The 21,540-nt window shown below is 40.7% G+C and overlaps 1 protein-coding gene across 1 annotated transcript in view; it reads left to right on the forward strand.

Moving 5' to 3' along the window:
- Positions 1–3,067: 3,067 nt before the first annotated feature.
- LOC139260266 (G protein-coupled receptor kinase 5-like) overlaps positions 3,068–21,540 on the forward strand; it is a 274,219-nt gene continuing 255,746 nt past the window's right edge. The window contains exon 1 of the mRNA XM_070876656.1: positions 3,068–3,260. Within this exon, the coding sequence (XP_070732757.1) occupies positions 3,209–3,260 (52 nt within the window). The 5' untranslated portion in view covers positions 3,068–3,208. The remainder of the gene's footprint in view (positions 3,261–21,540) is intronic.

The following is a 21,540-nucleotide window of genomic DNA, read 5'->3' on the forward strand; positions in this document are numbered from 1 at the left end:
CCTCACAGGTTGGAGAGGCACTCTGGAGACCTGCAATAAAAGACTAAGGTCACATTTTACTTTGAGCTCACAGTGTTCAGTCTGACTCTTTCTCATACATAACAATAATGAACAGATACTCTTTTTTTCCGTGATGTCGATTGAGGGATAAATATTGGTCAGGACACCGGGGATAACTCCCCTGCTCTTCTTCAAAATAATGCCGTGGGATCTTTTACATCCACCTGAGAGAGCAAATGGGACCTCAGCTTAACGTCTCATCTGAAAAACGGCACCTCCAACAGTGCGGCACTCCCTCGACACTGCATTGGAGTGTCAGCCTGGATTTTTGTGCTCAACTCTCTGGAGTGGGACTTGAACCCACAATCTTCTGACTCAGAGGCAAGGGTGCTACAAAATGAGTCACAGCTGACACTTCTGAATGAATTTTGCATTCAAATTGCACTGCAAAGTTTGTGTACATGCAAAGCAAAACCATTTTGAATGAACGCAACATTGTCTGATATAACTTGCCTAGGAGGGCATAAAACTACAGTTATATAAGGTATTGGTGAGGCCACATCTGGAATTCTGCGTGCAGTTTTCGTTTCCGTATTTACGAAAAGATATACTTGCTTTGGAGGCAGTTCAGAGAAGATTCACTCGGTTGATTCCGGGGATGAGGGGGTTGACTTATGAGGAAAGGTTTAGTAGGTTGGGCCTCTACTCATTGGAATTCAGAAGAATGAGAGGTGGTCTTATCGAAATGTATTAGATTATGAAGGGGCTTGACAAGGTGGATGCAGAGAGGATGTTTCCACTGAGAGAGCAAACGGGACCTCAGCTTAACGTCTCATCTGAAAAACGGCACCTCCAACAGTGCGGCACTCCCTCGACACTGCATTGGAGTGTCAGCCTAGATTTTTGTGCTCAACTCTCTGGAGCGGGACTTGAACCCACAATCATCTGACTCAGAGGCAAGGGTGCTACAAAATGAGTCACAGCTGACACTTCTGCATGAATTTTGCATCCAAATTGCACTGCAAAGTTTGTGTACATGCAAAGCAAAACCATTTTGAATGAACGTAACCTTGTCTGATATAACTTGCCTAAGAGGGCATAAAACTACAGCTATATAAGGTATTGGAATTAAATGCAGAAAAATGCAAAGTGATGCATTTTAGTGGAAAGAATGAGGAGAGGACATATAAACTAAATATAACTAAAAATGCTTACATTACAACAGTGGCAACACTCCAAAGGTACTTAATTGGCTTTAAAGCGCTTTGAGATGTCCGGTGGTCGTGAAAGGTGCGATATAAGTCCAAGTCTTTCTTTTTTCTTTCTAAATGATACAATCCTAAAGGGGGTGCACAAATAAAGGGACCTGGGGGTATGTATGCACATATCGTTGAAGGTTGCAGTGCAGTTGAAAAAGCAGTTAAAAAGGCTCACGGGATCCTGGGCTTCATAAATAGAGGTATAGAGTACAAAAGTGTGGAAATTATGATGCACCTGTATAAAACACTGGATTGGCCCCAACTGGAGTATTGTGTCCAATTCTGGGCACCACACTTTAGGAAGGATGTGAAGACCTCAGAGAAAGTGCAGAACAGATTTACGAGAATTATTCCAGGAATGAGGGATTTCAGTTGCATTGATAGACTGGAGATGCTGGGGTTGTTCTCCTTGGAGCAGAGAGGATTTAGAGGAGATTTGATAGAGGTGTTCAACATCATGAGGGGTCTAGACAGAGTAGATGGAGAGAAACTGTTCCCATTGGCAGAAGGGTCGAGAACCAGAGGACACCAATTTAAGGTGATTGGGAAAAGAACCAAAGGTGATGTAAGAAAAAACATTTTTACGCAGCGAGTGGTTGGATTCTGGAATGCACTGGAGGCAAACTCAATCTTATCTTTCAATAGGGAGTTGAATAAGCATCTGAAGGAAAAAGATTTGCAGGGCTACGGGGAAAGGGTAGGGGATTAAGACTAGCTGAAAGTCGGCTCAGGCTCGAATTGCCAAATGGTCTTCTTCTGTACTGTAACCATTCTATAATTCTATGATTCTAAAATATAAGATAGTCACAAGGAAATCAAATAGGGAATGCAGAAAAAATTTCTTTACCCAGAGAGTGGTGAAAATGTGGAACTCGCTGCCTCAGGGAGTGGTTGAGGCGAATAGTATAGATGCATTTTAGGGGATAAGCATATGAGGGAGAAAGGAATAGAGTGTTATGCTGATAGAGTTAGATGGGGAGGCTGGAGCGAACAGGGACTGGTTGGGCCGAGTGGCCTGTCTCTGTGCTGTATATCCTATGTAAAACGACTTCTAGTTGGGTAAGTATGTTGGTATCATCCTGGCTGATCATCAAGTACTTACTCCCTCCCCATCATCATCATCATAGGCGGTCCCTTGCATCGAGGATGACTTGCTTCCACGTCAAAAAGGGATGAGTTCACAGGTGTTTCAATGAAGGACCTAATGTTCCAGTTCCTGAACTACATATTGAAGGGTGGAAGATGCCTGTGCGTGGATTTTTTAAAATGTGTGGTGGCCGTTGCACACCAGCCACTACACGGGCTTGACAGAGCTAGGTCTTGATCCAGTGGCAAGGATTAACCAGGACGACTGGAGACCAGCTCTGCTGCATGGACCTAGTGCGCACACATATCGCAGTGTGGGCTGGCCCGTGCTGCCCCTGGGTCCTCGCCTCTTCTGGGCCCCGAGCTCACGCCTCTCCTGGGAACCCCATCACATCGCTCCACGATCACTCGCCGCTCCCCTGCTGTACCTGCCCACGCTGCAATCACTCCCCACCCCAGTGTTGACAGCTTCCTTCGCCCCCCCCTCCCCTCCCCTCCCACATGCATTGACGAGGGGCTGATATGGCCCAGAGGTGCAGAAAGAACTACAACTCCCACAAAACCTGTGGAGGCGGCTGCGCAGTGTGAGTGTGCGGGTGGCGCAGGGCCCCCCCACCCCCTGCAGGCGGGGGAGGGTACCACACCCCCGGGAGGGAGCCGGCATCAGGAAGGGGGTGAGGCTCGCAGTGTGTGAGTGTGTGATGTCCCGGTGCGTTAGCTTTTGTCTCCGGCACAGTGTGTGTGTGTGTGTGTAGTGGAGGGACAGGCGAGGGGAAAGCGAGAGCCCGGCTCAGCCAGCCAGCGCTAGAAGAGACAGCAGGCTGACAGCAAACATTTCCTGAGCCGCATATCTCTGCAAGTCAATGGAGCTGGAGAATATAGTCGCCAACACGGTCTTGTTAAAAGCCAGAGAAGGTAACAAAAAAAAGAGAAGCAGCCTGGGCGATGCGCCGGGGGGGGGGGTGCTTTATTTAAAAAAAACATTTGGGAGAAAGAGAGAGGGGTTGGAAGATTGCAATAGAAGGGGAAAATAAGCAAATGGATTTTGCAATCATAGAGGTTTTTTTTAAACCTCCAACAGAAATGCACTGGGTTTTTTTTTACATGACTTGTTGAGGGATTTCCTGTTGAGATGTAAATGTTTCACTGTGCGAGCTCTGGGTTAATTGACCGAGTGCTAAACAGCAGAATTTGCAGCAATGGCAGTTTTTTTTATTGAAAACACATAATCTCTGCTGTACATTTCCCCCTCTCCCTCACTCACTCACTCCATTTTGACCATTTTTTTTGTTGTTGTTTGGGTAGGGGAGATGTTTAAGTTGAAATCTTGTGCATTGACAGCACCAACTGATTGCTCAGTGTAAGAATGGATTGTGCAGCAACAGAGGGCTTTCATGCAAAGGAGGACCCTGACAGATTTCACCCAACAGGGGATACTCGAGCTGTCTGCAATAATATTTTTCTCCGCGTTTGTTTTAAAAGATCTATACATATATGCATTTGTATTTGTGTGTTTGTTTGTGTGTATATATAAAAATACATATGCATTATATATATATATATATAATGCATATGCATATATAAAAATGTGTGTGTATATATATATATATATATGCATATATATATATGCAACAGATCGAGATTATATATTAAATACAGACGTGTGGCGATTATCGATTTGCTGGGCAGCCTGAAGGGTGCGAGTTGACTCGGTGTATTTTGCCTGCGAGATGTAAGAGGGTGTTTGGGCGATGTGCTGAACACTTGGCATCTCCCAGCCGCATGCAAGCCCCGAATTAAAGGGGTTAACCACCTTATTAAAAGGTTGCTGTGCATTGGGAGGAGGAGGGCCATTGGTGCAGCTTTCGTGTGACTGATTTCTAAAAAAAATTTTTTTTTGCATTTGTATTTTATTGGGTTTTTTTCCAAAACAAAAATGCAAATCCACTCATTTAATGAGCTGCGGTAGGTCTGTGAGCCGAGGAAGTGGCTTTCGCGACATGACTATCTGTACATTACGTTCGCCTGGTGATGGACGTCACATCAGGGCTATCTCACCTACTCGAGTTCTTGCAGAATTTTTTTTAAAGTGAGGGATTTGCATTTCATATCGATGCTCTCCAAAAATTTTTTTAAAAAATGATTAAGCATAAGGCAATTCCTGCAGTGAAATGTGATTCAATGTAGTCACTGTATCCGCTTGTAATGCAAAGATACATATGCATATTTCACATTTTTTGCAAAAGGTTAATTTATTTTACCGGTGTGAATTTATGGCTGAGACTTTAGTTAAATGGGATCCGATCATTTTCATTACGGCACCACTTGATTCTGTTGGATAAACCGGGATATTAAACCCTGTGTGAAAGTGAAACATTTTAATAGGAGCGTTTACGAAAGGCGCCTGGAATTTCAATTTTTTTTTGCATTGCTTCAGATCAATGCTTTTTCTTTCTAAGGATGTTTTTTTTGCCATTTGTAAATACGCAGTGCTTTGTGCGACCAGGATTGGACAGGAAAGGTTGGCATGACCAGGACCTGAATCGCCGAAGAAGAAAAGCCCGTCTGTTGCGTTTAAATTCACAGAACATTTTAGCACATTACATTTTCTGTATCTGACGTTAGATGGCACAGGTCTCCGGAAACTGCGATGGAGAGCTGAGGGATTGTAGTGTTTTACGCACGTTTCTGCTTTTTTTTTGCAGGGTCTGAGGCTGAAAGCATTAATTTTGCATTGCTTTTGGACAGGGCTGGGTATATATGCATTTCAAAGGACTTGGAGACGATCGAATTGTATCTGATGAGTGGGTAGTGGAGACTGATGGGTATCGAGCTAGTTTTAAACCCTCCTCGCCCTGATGCATTCTGCAGGGTTTTTATGTGTGTGTGTTCACTGCAGGCTGCAGTGAGCCATAACATTTCTGGGTGTGATTGTACACCATATTTCTCCCTGTCCAGAAAATATACAGGCTTTAAAACAAATGGGCGGGTAAATAATGGTATTGAATGGATGCAGATATTTAATAGCATCCATTCAAGATGACAGACATGAGACTACTTGTCGATGACAGACAATGGCACATGTCTCTACCAGGGCTATCTGAATGCTGTGGTACATCATTACATTATATTGTATATGTGTGTATCTTGCTGCATCATGGCTCTGCCACCATGGAAATGTGTTTCTATGTAAAAGAAACCTATTGAAACTGTATTTATTTTTTTTAAAGTTGACATGGGCATAATATTTAGAATGATCAGTGGGATGTAGAAACTATTCTATGCTTGTGACCTGACATGACCTTCCCAACTTATTGAGGCCAGCTCCCTTATGGAATATGAACTGTATCTCGTGGACCAGAATAGAGTATTCTTTGTTTAATGAAGGTAGACTGCTGCCTTGTTTCAGGCTATCCTTGTTTTGTTTCTGTTTGTTGTACCATTGAACCCCCTCAGTTTGAACTGCAAAATGTGCCCACATACATGCCATGTTCCTTCTCTGTCACATGTAATAGGGATTTTTTGATCATACCCACTTTTAAGTTAAAAATTGGTGTGACACTAAGGTTCTGATACTGAGTTTTTTATTTTGATTTAAAAAAAATCTATCCTCATTCATACCATTCATACAATGTTGCTGAGACATGAAATTGCACAGAAACAGAAAATAGTGTTGCAAACCTGCATTTTCCCTGGTATGAACTATTATCTCAATCCTACCAATGTGATAATTCACTGCAGTAAAATTAAAATCAATAATTCATTCCTGAGTTATCATCTAACACTCTGATCTGTGAAAATGGATGGAAAATGCATTTGAAATTATTAATCTCCTGTGGAATAAATAGTGTTCAATCTATTGATGGTGTAATGCCATCATTTTAGTCATGCAAAGCAGTCACACTTGCAAACGAATAGGTGGAACACATTATCTGTAAACACAAATTTATACCATCCTAAGTGAAACTTGCTCAGTTCTGTAATCTAGGTCTTTTGTTGCATTACTTAAACTTTTTCTCTTGTTCGGTTTGTAAGAATGTATTTTATGAAGCTACTTTACATATAGCTGTACATTCATATATTTTATGAGGTCATTGAATATTTAGGTGTACAGTCTCAAACATTTTATGAGTGCATATTCTCATGCATAGTTTATGAAGTCACTGGGCTTCCTGATTGCAATGTGCCTTTAGGAGGAATGTACCAGCACTTCAGGCTGCATGTACTGGGGTCTTAAAGTGTTTTATATGGATTTTTGTTTCATTGTTATTGCAGTAGTACTGAGAGATGCTGGCATACTAATTGTATGGAACATTGCATTTTCAAATAATTCAAACTGCATTTCTAAATGCTGTGTACTCCCAGGCTAGAGTTAGTTTTGTTTATTAAATGTCAGCCTTGGCTTAGTGGTAGCACCCTCGGCCCCTGAGTCAAGGTTGTGGGTTCAAGTCCCACTTCAGAACCGTGAGCACATAATCTCGGCTGACACTCCAGTGCAGTGCTGAGGGAGTGCTGCACTGTCAGAGATCCTGTTTTTCGGTTGCGATATTAAACCATCTGCCCGAGAGATATTAAACCTCTCGGGCGGATGGAAAAGATCACATAGCACTTCGAAGAAGAGCGGCGGAGTTCTCCCTGGTGTCTTGGACAAAACAGATTATCTGGTTATTATCTCATCCTGTTTGTGGGACCTTGCAATTATCTGCTGTATTTCCCTACATTACAACAGTGACTACATTTCAAAAGTACTTAGTTGGCTATAAAGCACTTTGGGACATCCTGAGGTTGAAAAAAGCAGTATATAAATGTAAGTCCTTTCTTAATTGCTGTTTTATTAGAATAAACAGGTAGGAATTAGAAACGGGTAACAGTGTTCACCAGTTATATTCAGATATTATTTGGGGGAAATTAAATTAACACTTGCTACCATTTTAGAAAAAAAGATTATTTTGACTTGTATTCCACATTCGCAAAAGTCAACTGGTAACTTGGTGCAAGATATTTGTCAGTGTTATTGGCTAACAAGCTGCTGGTAGATGTATGAGAGTGACCATGGTGACTTGTTTGGCATGTTTTTGTCTATTTTGTCTTCTGGACTAGAAGCTTGCTGAATAGAACATTGGAAACTAAAACTCTCGTACTGTCATTTCATAGAGGCATGTGATGCGCACTGATGGAAAGGAGTGCCTATATTGTTACTTTTAGGAGTTCCCTTGTAATTTTCGAATGAAAGGATATGGAGGAAACCCGCATATTAAATCTGTTGTAGGCTTGGTTGTTTTCAAAGCCAACATTTTCTGTCTCCTATTATTATGAAATTGCATTGGGTAGTAATTAGGCTAGTGACAATTGTTAATATTTGTACCCATGTGTATAACTATTGGGATCCAACAGGATGCATTGGACATCCTTTCTTTTCGTTATTTTGAATGTTTGTATGAATAAGAACTTACACACAAACAAAATGTTCAGACTGGAGATGTTCAAATTTAGGTTCAGCATTTTAAAAGGCAAATTTTGTAACACAGCTTATTTTATTCAAAATCTCCACCTGCAGGCTGCATACAATCATACTCCCTTTGGCAACAGAGCATAATGTTCTGCCATGGGCATCTCCAAAACCGCTGTCTGTTAGTCTGGCAGAATATGCCAATTCATGTTAGCCTTTTTTCCCCATGAGTAAATTCCTTGTTTTTTTTTATTACTTTCCATTTTGTTAACCTATTGAGCACTGACAAAGGTAGAAAGCCAACCTGGCAGATAATCCTTGACCTAAACATGGAATGGACACTTACTGATTGAAACATCCATATCTAATCATTTGAATTTTCAAGTCATCCAATTTAAAACTAGTATGAGATTAAACTCAGTAAATGTTTTATTATTTGTTCAGGGGATGTGGGCGTCGTTGGCAAGTCCAACATTTATTGCCCATCCCTAATTGCCCACAGAAGGAAGTTAAGAGTCAGCCACATATAGGCCAGACTGGGTAAAGATGGCAGATTGCCTTCCCAAAAGGACATTGGTGAACCAGATTGCTGTTTACAAGAATCCGGTAGTTTTTGACATTACTAATGCTAGTTTTTTTATTCCAGATTTATTCAATTACTGAATTAAAATTCCCCAGCTGCTGTGGTGGGATTTGAACTCATGCCCCTGGATCATTTGTCCAGGCTTCTGGATTACTAGTCCAGTAACAGAACCAATATGCTACCGTACCTCTTGTACTATATTTGATTATAGTATACCTTTCTGAGCTGCATTTGGCCAAAATAATTTGATAAAAGGTCACCATATGCAGTAAATCTTTTGTAGAAAAAAGGCTTCAATGTTTTTCTGTCACCTTTTAGCTATTTTGAAAGGTCAAGTCTAGTGAACTCTTTAAGACATCAGGCAGATGTGCTAAGCCAGCCAGATCAGAGTTGTGCATTTATGACAAGTGGTTGGTCCACTATTTACTTTGGGCAATCACAGCTTTAAATAACTGAATATGTTTCTTTGTCCAAAATCTGATCTGAAATTTGCCATTAGCCACAGTAACCTGCTTTCAGACATTATAAACTCACTTGGGGGAAATGCCTACATTTTTTCTGGGCAGCCCTCTCTTCCCTTCTGAACACCACAGAGCAAGCATCAGAGAAATTTGTAACTTTCTATTGAACCTACTGCCCAAAGTTAAACATTTAAGCTTACTGTGTGACTTAAAGGGAAAATCTACCAAAGGTAATATTTATACAATATCTTAGATTCTTGATCTTGTTGTTGTTGGAGATATTTGTTTTTGAGTCTGCTGCTTTGACCAGCATATTTATATTTCCAGTACTGAGAGTTCATAATACTATGCTATCATTTTACTGTTCTGCAAATGGATGTCCTAAAAATGCATGTTTGTATCGCATGTGGGGCGTCTTAAATTATAATTAATGTGGACTACCAATGTGACTGAAATAATCTGAGGCATGTTTATTCAAACAGAACTATATTGCACTTGCGGTGGAGGTGTGTTTTCTTTTCTATATGAAAGATATAAGTGACGTGGGTGAATAACATTTTATATTACGAGTATGATTCATCTATAATAGTGGAGAGGTTGGAGTTCCATTACTGTACTGAAGCAGGGTATTTGTCAACTCTGTTGCATCTGATAGATTATTGTGTTTGTAAGAGCACTGAATGAGCTGGTATTAGCATTGTGCAGGATTCTGACTATAGGGGTTGAACTTGGCCTTACCATGGTATTGTGATTTACAGTATTTGAGTTGAAGAGACGGTCTACTCAATATAAACCAACAAATTAGGTTTAATTAGCATGTGTCAGTATGTTTTTGATGTATATAATCTCAAGTCTCACAAACTTCGAATGTATTGGGAAGTCCGATTTCTAATTTATGAATGTGCATCATTTGCAAACTTTACAACGTGACCTTTGAGCGTAATTTTTAAAAATCTTTCAATTTGTAACAGTAGGAATTTATTTTTGTTACTGTTTTAAATCACTCTTGCTACTTATTTCTTGTCCTTTTCTTGTAGCACAGGGCATCAGGATCTGTTGATTTTACTCAAAGGTCAGTTAGAAATTTTGAAGACTCACTGATCACTTCCAGAAGCGATATTGATTTCCTTAAGGAGAATTTTCCCAGTCGGTTGTTGAACTGCCTGTTTCCACAAGCCATCACCTCCTCTCCAAGTCACCATCATTAATAAAGGTTAAGAATAATACGACGCATGTTTCTTTTAGAGGACAGCAGTGGAGAAACCAGGCAACTACAGAGCCGCCAGTGTGCTATCAGTTGTGGGGAAGTTACTGGGATCTGTTATCAGAGATAGAGTGACTAAGCGCTTCAACAAGTATGGAGTTGATCAAAGCGACTGAAGGGTAGATTTTGTCTGACTAATCTAGTTGAATGTTTTGAAGAGGTCACCAGCATGGTAGACAGGGGAGTGCCTATTCATATTGTTAATACGGACTTCCGGGAGGCATTTGATAAGGTTTCGCAAAAGAGATTATTGGCAAAAATAAAAGCACACAGAATTGGAGTTAACCTTGTGATGTGACATGGGTTGGTAGAAGGTAGAGAAATAGGGATAAAGGGAACATTCTCTGATTGGTGGAATGTGATAAGTGGTGTTCTGCAGGGACCTGTAGTAGGGCCCCAACTTTTCACTATCTATATTAATGACCTGGATGAAGGAATAGAAAGTTCTATATCCAAGTTTGCAGATGATACTAAGTTAGGCGGCACAGTAAGTTATATAGATAGGAGCAGGAAATTACAAAGTGATATAGACAGACTAAATGAGTGGGCAAAACTATGGCAGATTGACTTAAATCTAATGACGAATGAAGGCTAAATAGATAAAATTGAATATTTTCTTCATGGTTAGAGATGTGGAGCAAAGGGGTCCAGGTACACAAATCACTGAAAGTTAGTGCACAGATACAAAAAGTAATCAAAAAGACTAATGGAATGTTGGCGAAGGCAAAATACTGCAGATGCTGGAAATCTAACATATAAACAGAAAATGCTGGAAATACGCAGCAGGTCAGGCAGCATTTGTGGAGAGAGAAACAGAGTTAATGTTTCAGATCGGTGACCATTCGTCAGAACCGTAAAATGTTACACATGTAACGGGTTTTAAGTGAGTACAGAGGCGGGAAGGGTGGGGGAGTGGGGAGGAAAGAACAAAAGGGTAAGTCTGTGATAGGGGAGAAGGCAGGAGTGATTCAATGACAAGAAGGATGATGGGTCAAGGCAAAAGAGGGTGTCAATGGCACAAGAAATAAAAGCTGGATCGAAAGGAGCTGTAAATGGCAACAGCAGAATCATTACCCGCCCCTGCTGTCTGAAAAAATAGGAGCAATTGTTATTACCTGCCATTGTACAATCTCGATATTGAGTCCGGAATGTTGGCCTTTATCTCAAAGGGGTTGGAATACAAAAGTGAGGAAGTGATGCTTCAGTTGTACAGGGCCTTTCAGACCCTATCTGGAGTAATAAGATCATGAGAAATAGGAGCAGGAGTAGGCCATTCGGTCCCTTGAGCCTGCTCCGCCATTCAGTAAGATCATGGCTGATCTACCTCAACTCCACTTTCCTGCACTATCCCCATATCCCTTGATTCCCTTAATATCTAAAACTCTCTTGATCTCTGTCTTGAATATTCTCAACCACGGAGCCTCCACGGCACACTGGGGTAGAGAATTACAAAGATGCACCACCCTCTGAGTGAAGAAGTTTCTCCTCATCTCAGTCCTAAATCGCCGATCCTTTATTCTGAGACTGTGATTCCTGGTTCTAGACTCCCCAGCCAGGGGTAACATCCTCCCTGCATCTACCCTGTCAAGCCCTGTAAGAATTTTGCATAATAATGCATTCATTTTTGGTCACATAAGAACATAAGAATTAGGAACAGGAGTAGGCCATCTAGCCCCTCGAGCCTGCTCCGCCATTCAACAAGATCATGGCTGATCTGGCCGTGGACTCAGCTCCACTTACCCGCCCGCTCCCCGTAACCCTTAATTCCCTTATTGGTTAAAAATCTATCTGTGACTTGAATACATTCAATGAGCTAGCTTCAACTGCTTCCTTGGGCAGAGAATTCCACAGATTCACAACCCTCTGGGAGAAGAGATTCCTTCTCAACTCGGTTTTAAATTGGCTCCCCCGTATTTTGAAGCTGTGCCCCCTAGTTCTAGTCTCCCCGACCAGTAGAAACAACCTCTCTGCCTCTATCTTGTCTATCCCTTTCATGATTTCAAATGTTTCTATAAGATCACTCCTCATTCTTCTGAACTCCAACGAGTAAAGACCCAGTCTACTCAATCTATCATCATAAGGTAACCCCCTCATCTCCGGAATCAGCCTAGTGAATCGTCTCTGTAACCCCTCCAAAGCTAGTATATCCTTCCTTAAGTAAGGTGACCAAAACTGCACGCAGTACTCCAGGTGCGGCCTCACTAATACCCTATACAGATGCTGCAACAGGAAAACTTGAATGTAGAATTCAACTTTTGTTTTTCCTCGAGAATTTTAGAGTTCAACTCTGTTATGTTGATAAAAGAAAGACAGAACTTGCATTTATATAGTGCCTTTCATGTCCTCAGGAGGTTCAAGAAGACTTCACAGCCAATGGATTACTTTTGAAGTGCAATCACTGTTGATTTGTCGGGAACATAGCAGCCTTGGAATCTTTTGCACAGAGTTGAATGCGCAGCCAGTGCCTTGGCCTAAAGTCTTAGCTGAAAGAAGGACCTCTAACCATGCAGAAATGCCTCTATACTACAGACGTGTCAGTCTGGATTATGTGGTCAAATCCGAGAATGGGACTTGAACCTTTGACCTTGAGGTGAAAGTGCTACTAAATGAGCCAAATTGACACCAAGTTTACTGGAGGAATAATTACTGCGGTACCTTTACTGTGAATCTAGAACAGGATAAATGCTATTTTTGAAACAAAAATCGTGCAGTGCAGGGCCTGTTCCAATGGTATACCTTGAATACCTTCACAACATAGTATGGTACTGAGGTATACAGATCAGGGAGCTTGTCTATGCAATTACAGGTAGTTGATTTCAGTGGAATTGATATAATTGGACTTGGTGTCCCTGGAGCAGAGAAATTGGCCTGGGATCCTGTTCTTGATTGCTATCCAGTGACCCATGCTGAAAGTGCATGGATGTACATGCCAAATAATAATAGTTCTGGTCTCCATTCTGATTGTCTGCTGATGCTCACTGAGAGGGACTTGCACTGAGAGGACTTGCTGGCCACTTGGGAAAGTTGTCCCTGTCCACAAAACCATCCTCCAATATAAATCACCTTTTTAGAATAGGAGTGAAAAGACAAAATCCAGTAGATGGCTTTTTTATTTTTAGTCTTTCCTTAGTGAGCGTCTTGATTTTTTGTTGTTAGCTGTGATATCTTGGAAAGCACATTTAAGACATGTAAAATTCTAAATATATCTCATGAAGTAAAATAAAACTGTCCAACATCTCATAATATTTATTCAAACATTTAGTACCTGTAAGGCATACTCTTTATTGGTTAGTTGCAGTACATGCCTATCTCTGCACTGAAAAATCTGACTTGGGAAGTGATAAGATTAAACTGTTACAACCCACTAAAGAAGTGATAGACTTACTATCTATTACATTCCAAACATACTTCTGGGCTCATGTTTTTGTAATTGTTCCATAATGTTTCCAACTTTATGCTCCAGCCTCAGATTAAGATTAAGTCACTGTCAGCACTGGGCCTAATATCAGTGCTGTATTTAACAGCAGAAATTTCTACCACTTTGAAATAGAGGTAGTAAAACAGCTGTTTCCAGTAGCAAATACCCATAAATTTACAGATTCTAATATGAGGAAGGAATTATGGATGAAGTTTAGTCTTAATTGATAGTATAGGACATTGGGCTCTGCCTTCAGGCATTCTTGCAATGTAACAAGAAATCCTTGATTAAGTGCCAGCTGTGTCTCAGTGGATAGCATCCTCGCCTCTGAGTCAGAAGGTTGTGGGTTCAAGTCCCACTCCAGAGACTGGAGCACAAAAATCTAGGCCAACAGTCCAATGCAGTACTGAAGGAACGCCGCACTGTGGGAGGTGCCGTCTTTCAGATGAGATGTTAAACTGAGATTCCCTCTGCCTCCCTCAGGTGGCCGTAAAAGATCCCATGGCACTATTTCGAAGAAGAGCAGGGGAGTTATCCCTGGTTTCCTGGCCAATAGTTATCCCTCACCAATCAGCATCACTAAAACCAATTATCTGTGTGCAAATTGGCTGCTGCTTTTCCTACATTACAACAGTGATTGCACTTCAAGTACTTCATTGGCTGTAAAGTGCGTTGGGAACGTAAGGCACTATATAAATGCAAGTCTTTATTTTTCTTTCTTGACAGAGAAGGAACCTTATTAGAGACCATGCACTCTACCATTCCATTGATATCAACACATGGTGGAGCTTATACATTTATTACAGGTCCCTTCACCAACATGAGCATCAAAATCCTCTGTGGCATTGAGACCTGCAGTAGCACATGTAGACTCCAGTTTTTTTTATGGCATCAGTCAAAACACCTGGTCCTCTGGTACCATCAGTGTCATCTCAGACAATGAGTATCTTCCTCAAGCACAAGTCATTGAAGCACTTTAGTAATGAGGAATGTGTTGAAGGATGCTGAGAAGTTATTTGTCTTCAGGATATTATAGTTAAGGGACAGTGAACCCTGCCCTCCCCCGCCCCCCCCCCCCCCCATACACACCCCTCTCCTTTCCCAACTTTACCCAGGATGTTGGATCAGATCACACTAGTCCTGTCCAGACCAAATCGACTATACATAGTTACTATGACAACCAAATATCCTGTTTATTTAGCTGATGGTTAATTTCCCTTGTGGATTTTCAGACGTGTTTCAATTTGGAAAATCATCAATACAGCAATACCTGTTGCCCAACATAAAAGCAATATAAAATGTTGTATAATTTGAACAGATGCCTTTACTTACAGAGCACTCTGGGAATGTGAGTGGCTTCATACCAAAGATATTGGATGAAGTATATTGCTAACTTATTCAGAATATTTCAGCAGTCTGGCGCCAATAAGGCTGTGCTCCCATTAATAAACAATGTTGTCCAAACATCTAATCTTTCATTGGTGTCAGAAAATGTTCAATCTCTATTTTGTTGACATACATATGTGGCATTCATAAGCCTGTATTTGTTATGCTTCGGCCAAGAATTATTCTTTTTTTTATCTCTGAAAATCACAGTGTCAAAGTAGTTTACCACCTCATTCATTTTCTTTTAAAATGAATTTACACCTTGTTGATTTGTACAGGTTTTGAGATTTCTATATATAAAGAGCTAAGTATTCATTGGTAGCGTTTGCTTTTAGTTGGAACAAAATTGCATATAATTTAGTGATTTGGATAGTAGACTTTACCCTCTTACATTATTTGCTAGCTGGCTGAAAGCCAAACAGAGAGAAGCTAGGCCCATCCTATCCCTGCAACCCTGGAAATCATCATCAGGCGGGTTTTTCTGGCTGTCTTTGGGAATTGACATTGACCAAACTTATTCAAATAACATTTATTAAAATAAAAGAGAGACTTGTATTTATATAGCGCCTTTCACATCTCAGGATGTCCCGAAATGCTTCACAGCCAATTAGTACTTTTTGAAGCTTAGTCACTGTTGTAAAGTAGGAAACACGGCAGCCAATTGGCACACAGCAAGCTCCCACAAACAGCAATGTGATAATGACCAGATAATGTTTTATTTTTAGTGATGTTTTAGGGATAAATATTGGCCAGGCTACCGGGGATAACTCCCCTGCTCTTCTTCGAATAGTGCTAAGGGATCTTTTACATCCACCTGAAAGGGCAGGTTTTAACGTTTCATCCGAAAAACGGCACCTCCGACAGTGCAGCATTCCCTCAGTACTGCACTGGAGTGTCAGCCTAGATTGTGTGCTCACGTCCCTGGAGTGAACTTTCCGACTCGGAGGCAAGGGTGCGATCCACTGAGCCACGGTTGATACTTAATTAGCATGGTGCAACAGCTCAGGTTGCCTACTTTGTCGCTCAGTGCTCCAAGTTGGTCAGCACATTTACGTACTCGGCCCCACCTCCAAGAATTGTTATACAGAATCGATATTTGAATGTGGAGCTTTTTTAAAAAAAAAGAAAAAATGTAACATTACCTCGTGTAGATACTGGCTTTGTCCTTTTTGTGTAGTTCAGTTTATCATGCAAATGGTATTCTTGGCTCCGTGTCAGACCCTTGTGCAGCCTGGGGCTGTTTTTTTAAATGAATGTATGGTGTGGATGTCCTTGCTCAAAAGTTGAGTTTCTCTGTTGACTCTGCCAGTGGGGCTATGGATATATCCATATCAAGGCTGTTCCGAATCTCTGCATATTGCACTGCAAGATACATTGCAACAGCGAGAGATTTGTGGCAGATGATGTCCGATTTAGTAGATAAGCATTCAATCCAGTACTAGATAATTTTTTGGGAAGTGAGCAGATTGGTATCTTGCATTGCGGGACGGCTGGTAAAAGTTCCTGCTACAGTCAGGCTGTACTCCCGATGAGATAAGCATTTGTAGTCTGAACTTGTTTTTCCTTCCATAAATTTAATTAATCTGAATTTGGAATTTGTTAATGTACAACGTGCTACCCAATTCCTGCCTCCCTCGGCAACTGGAGAACTTGCAAATGCTAGAATCCAAAATTTTTAATCCGACAGTTACTCCCTTGCAGCTATGATGCATTACATCTGTGAAATGCAGTAATAAATAAAAGTATTAGCAAACGATGCTACGCATAAAAAACCCAAAAATTCCTAATTGTTCCATTCGTGTGTACAGTGCCACGTTCCTCAAGATGGGTGAACTTGAGGATTCTGAAAATTTAGAGCCAAAATGTTGAATATTTGCAAATTAATTCTACCAAGATCACTTCATGTTTCTGATTAGATTTAACGTTCATCCTCCGAAATAAAAAGTCAGTGTAAATGTAAAGTAAAAGAACAATAAGATGCCAATGAGGAGCTCAAGCCTCAGTGCTGTGTCTTTTGACCCCAGCTTATTAAAAATTATGGTTCATTTCGAGGCTAGAAAGGAATCGTAAACTTCACACAATTCTTTCAACAGCAAATAGGTATTTTACCAGTTTCATTGCTGCCAACTATCTGAAAACTTTTAAAGAGATGCCATATGAATAAAAAGCTGCTTGTAAACAAATGAAAAACAACTTTCCCAAATAAGCGATTGTTTAAATCTCAAATACATAATTGCACCACTTGCATGCGGTGTTATAATAAAATTGACTTTGTCATTCTGGGGTTTCTCCATTAACATTGTAAAAAGTTTTAAGACTTTGTCAATGCTGCGAGCGCCCAAAGACTTGCAATTGCTCATGGAATTTCTGTGGGGTTTTGCATGGCAAGTTGCTGTCAGTCAAACATTCAAACAGCACAGCAACCTCTACAGGGCATCTGGAACCAGTGTGAATAGGGAAAGCAACTGTGTATCTCCTTAACCAATCAGACTGAAAAATCGTTAATGAGCAGCGCAGAATCTAAACCAGGAAGTGTAAGCCAGAATAGTGAATTCAATATCAAATCAGGTACAGAAAGAAAACTAAAGAGGGAAAGAAAGATTGGATTACGAGAGAGAGATAAAAGAAACAAAGAAAAAGTTTTAAAAAGTAATTTCATTTAAAAAAAAATGTTCTTCAACAATAATTAAAATCTGAAGGAATGAGGCTCCACATTGTAAAAGTTAATTTTCAGTGCCAGAGAGGTTGTTGGCAGTTATTAAGACTAACCGCGCTGTTAAAAGGGTATTTAGATTGGAATGGACAAGCACTGACTTTTTCTGGCGAGTTTAGTCCGTATCTATGGCATCAGTACAGGAACTTTGCACCTTTCAATTCATTTGAATGGGGACCCAGATGGTGAGATGCCGTTTTCGCACAGCTTAGGGAGGGGCAGCACATTTCAGACAACAACTTGTGGAATTTTGCGTTTAACCATGCTTGTACGGTTGTCGAACGTTGCTGTCTGATTTGCACATAAATAACGGTGAGCACTGTTAGCCTCACTATTATTTTTACAGCAAAAACTGACCCATTATTATTGCATCACTCTAGATTTACTACATACCCACCTTTAAAAATATCTAATGAAAGTGCTGCTTACAGCACATGCCTCCTGTAAGTCATATTTATTTCCTCGAACACTTTTGCCACATTTTTTCTGTCACGGAAGCTTGTCACATCTGCCCATCACACTTAAACATACATTATACATGACTCATAAAACATCGTCTCAGTTCATCATCAAGGTAGGTGGTGCTGTTCCCCACACCAGCATTTGCCTGAGGCCTCTTAAAGTTGAGCCTGTTGATCCCTGCTCTATGCTGCTATCCCTCACCCGAATCTCCCTAACCCTTTAATCCAAGTCCCACTTTAAGTTGTTTAAGTGCTTTTACTATCATTATAAAAGTACAGGAAGAAGCCTGAAGTCTCTTCTCGGTTATGGCAGGGAACATGGCTTTTTTACCTCTGGGTGCGATTCCCTGAAGAGCTGATGTTGGAAATTAGAATGTAAGGTCAGTATGCCCTTTAAATGAGAAGTTTCCCCCAACTCGGTGCTAAAGAAGGATTTTTGAAAGTTAAGAGGCTGGGTGATTAATGAAGGTTTACAAGCTTCATGTTTGTTCATCTTGCTTCCCCACCCACCCCAAGCAGCTGTACCTTCCCCCTCCATCTCTACAGCCTCTCATCACTCCCACCTCAATCTGTCTCGAACATGCTTCCCTTCCTCTTTCTCCCTGTCTGCCATCAAATTTCACACCTTGCTACTCCCTACTCCTGCCTCACCACCCCCCCCACCCCCCCCCCCGAATGCCTGTACCTTCTCACCCTGAGCAATCATGTCGTTCCACTGCTGTCCTGCCCCTGAAGAAACGCACATTGACGTGCTTGTGATCGTGACTTGGGGAACTGGCTGTGGCAAAACTACATGGCATTGATTCCCTTTATTCTATAACCGTACAATAAGGGATTCAAAACGAACATCATTTAAAAATGACCAAATTAATGTTAATACAAACATTGCAGTATTTGGTGGTTTTGTCTGGAGCAGATATCCAAAGAATGGACATGCTGTACAATTCAAATATAAACATCTTGTAGGAGGTGTACAAATATATGTTTGATCAGCAGCTTTAAAAAAAAAAGTTATTTAAATATGTTTGGCCTGGTCATTTTTTAGAAAGTATTTCCCAGCAAGTTAAAATTGAAGAGTCTGTCTGAAGCTGCTGGCGAGAGTTAGCCAGACGGGAATAGCTTCGGGGAACAAAAGAAAATTAAAATATTTGCCACATAAGAATGTATAAGTTAATGCAGCAATTGAAACTATTAATTATTTTCTGCTTATTCAAGGAGATAGTTAAGCTTGTAAAATTCTATGTTGTCACTGCTACTGTTCATTTACTCTTTTACTGTTCCATTGATATGCCTGGCACTTAAACCCTAAGTAATGGTCTTGTTGTTCTGCTACCCTCTAAAGTCGAGGAAGATTATGTGAGATTACACGAGAAGGGTTATCTGTTTTATCCCTGGGCATGCTACTAAGTTGCCTCGATATTCAGGCAAGAAAAATCTCTCTCTGGAACTCAAGGAATGAAAGCCCTCTTACTGGAAAAGTCTGAGATGCTGAACCCCAAAAATAATGAGTTTAAAAAATAATAATCCAACACCGGCCATAAGTTCTACTGTGCTTTTACTCAAATAGTTCTGAGCTGGCAAACTGACTGTTTGCCTTTTAAGTGTTTAGATTGTGATTTTATTGTAGGGTATTATAATTGAATAAACACTGTTGACTTGCCAGCTGATATTATTACAGTCATGGCCTCTCCTAAATTCCTCTCCCTTATATCGGAAATATATCCCAAAAAACGAGCTGTTATAGTACAGGTAGTGCCTGTGGATATGTGCAAGTTTTTTACATGTTTGTGCAGGCCGTTCCCCAGTCATTGAGCCTGTCCATGAGTTCTCCCTTCACCCACTCTCTCCACATTGTAAGATAGCATTACTACCTTCTGCTCCTGGAACAAAGAAGAAAGATCATGAAATGCTATTTGAAAGTGGGAATATCCTCTAGTTCTGGCCTCTTGAGCATCCCTGATTGTAATCGCTCAACCATCGGTGGCCGTGCCTTCTGTTGCCAAGGCCCTAAGCTCTGCAATTCGCTCCCTAAGCCTCTCTGGCTCTCTCTCTCTCTTTCCTCTTTTAAGACACCCCTTAAAACATACCTCTTTGACCAAGCTTTTGGTCATCTGCCCTAATTTCTCCTTATATGGCTCACTGTCAATTTTTTATCTTGTAATACTCCTGTGAAGCGCCTTGGGACAGTTTACTATGTTAAAGGTGCTATATAAATAAATACAAGTTGTTTTTGAATATCACAGCATCCCTCAAACTTCAGGCTGCTGTTAGAATGGGCTGTAGACATATGTTGAGCATGAAGGAAACTGGGATACTTTTTGGGGAAATAATTATCTGAGATAACTATCTTTTCTCTTACTCTGAGTACAAGAGGGCGGTGGGCAAGGGAGGTGGGGGAGGATCTGGATTGAATTATGGGACAAACAGTGAAAATCAATCAATTCTCTTAGCTGTAATTTTTTCCTGAATTTCAAATGCTGCTTCCTGACACTCTGCCATTTATGGATAGTGCCCCATATTGTGGCATTTAGAAGGTATTGTAACAGGGGAACAGATTTGAATGCTAGGATTTAATTGGAAAGTGACAATGTTTCCTGGAGAACATGTGCTCCACAGAGATAATACTGAACCTTGTTCAGTGGCAGCGGTAAGAAGATACAAAGTCCAACTGCAAATGTAAAATGGAATTAAACTGAACACTAAAGTATGTAGAATAAAAGATAGTTAGGAAGTTGCTGAAGACTGGCCCTCACACGTTTTGTGGTTCAATATGTGAGGATATTGAAAGTGTCTTTCTTGCAAAATACATAATCTTTCTGTTTAATTGGTGCGATGTCACCAATTTACCTCGGTTTAGATTGAGTAATTGTCCCGTTTTGTGGTCAGTGGTGAACGAACGTTGCTAGCCATTCATTGCACTTACACTTGCCCACAGACTTTCTATGGGCTTTTTCACTGCAACTTGTGGTTATTAGAAATCCAAAACAGTGCGGCGCCCTGTGAGCAGGGTAAGCAACTGTGCGTCTCCTTAATCATTCAGATTGAAGAATCCTTACTGAGACACGCAAAGTCTGAACCAGGAAGTGTAAGTTAGAAAATCATGTACCGAAAGCAAAATAAAAAGGAAAGAAAGACAGGATTAAGCTAGGGAGATAAAAGAGACAAAGAAAAACTTTAAAAAAAATTACATTTAAAAAAAAAAAAGTCTTCAACAATAATTAAAATTTGAAGTAATGAGACTCCATACTTGTAAATGTACATTTTCAGTGCCAGGGTGGTTGTTTGTCAGTACCATTCTGTAAAACATTTATTTAGACTGGAATGGACAAGCCCTATCTTTTTCTGGGGTGTTTAGTGGGTAAGTACTGCAATTTCACCCTTCCCCACATGTTTCAGTGCCAAATCTCTTGGTGAGATACTGGTATAATGCAGCTTCGAGAGGAGCAGGACAACTCGGAGA

Source organism: Pristiophorus japonicus, chromosome 3, assembly GCF_044704955.1.
Source record: "Pristiophorus japonicus isolate sPriJap1 chromosome 3, sPriJap1.hap1, whole genome shotgun sequence".
NCBI classification, from domain to species: domain Eukaryota; kingdom Metazoa; phylum Chordata; class Chondrichthyes; family Pristiophoridae; genus Pristiophorus; species Pristiophorus japonicus.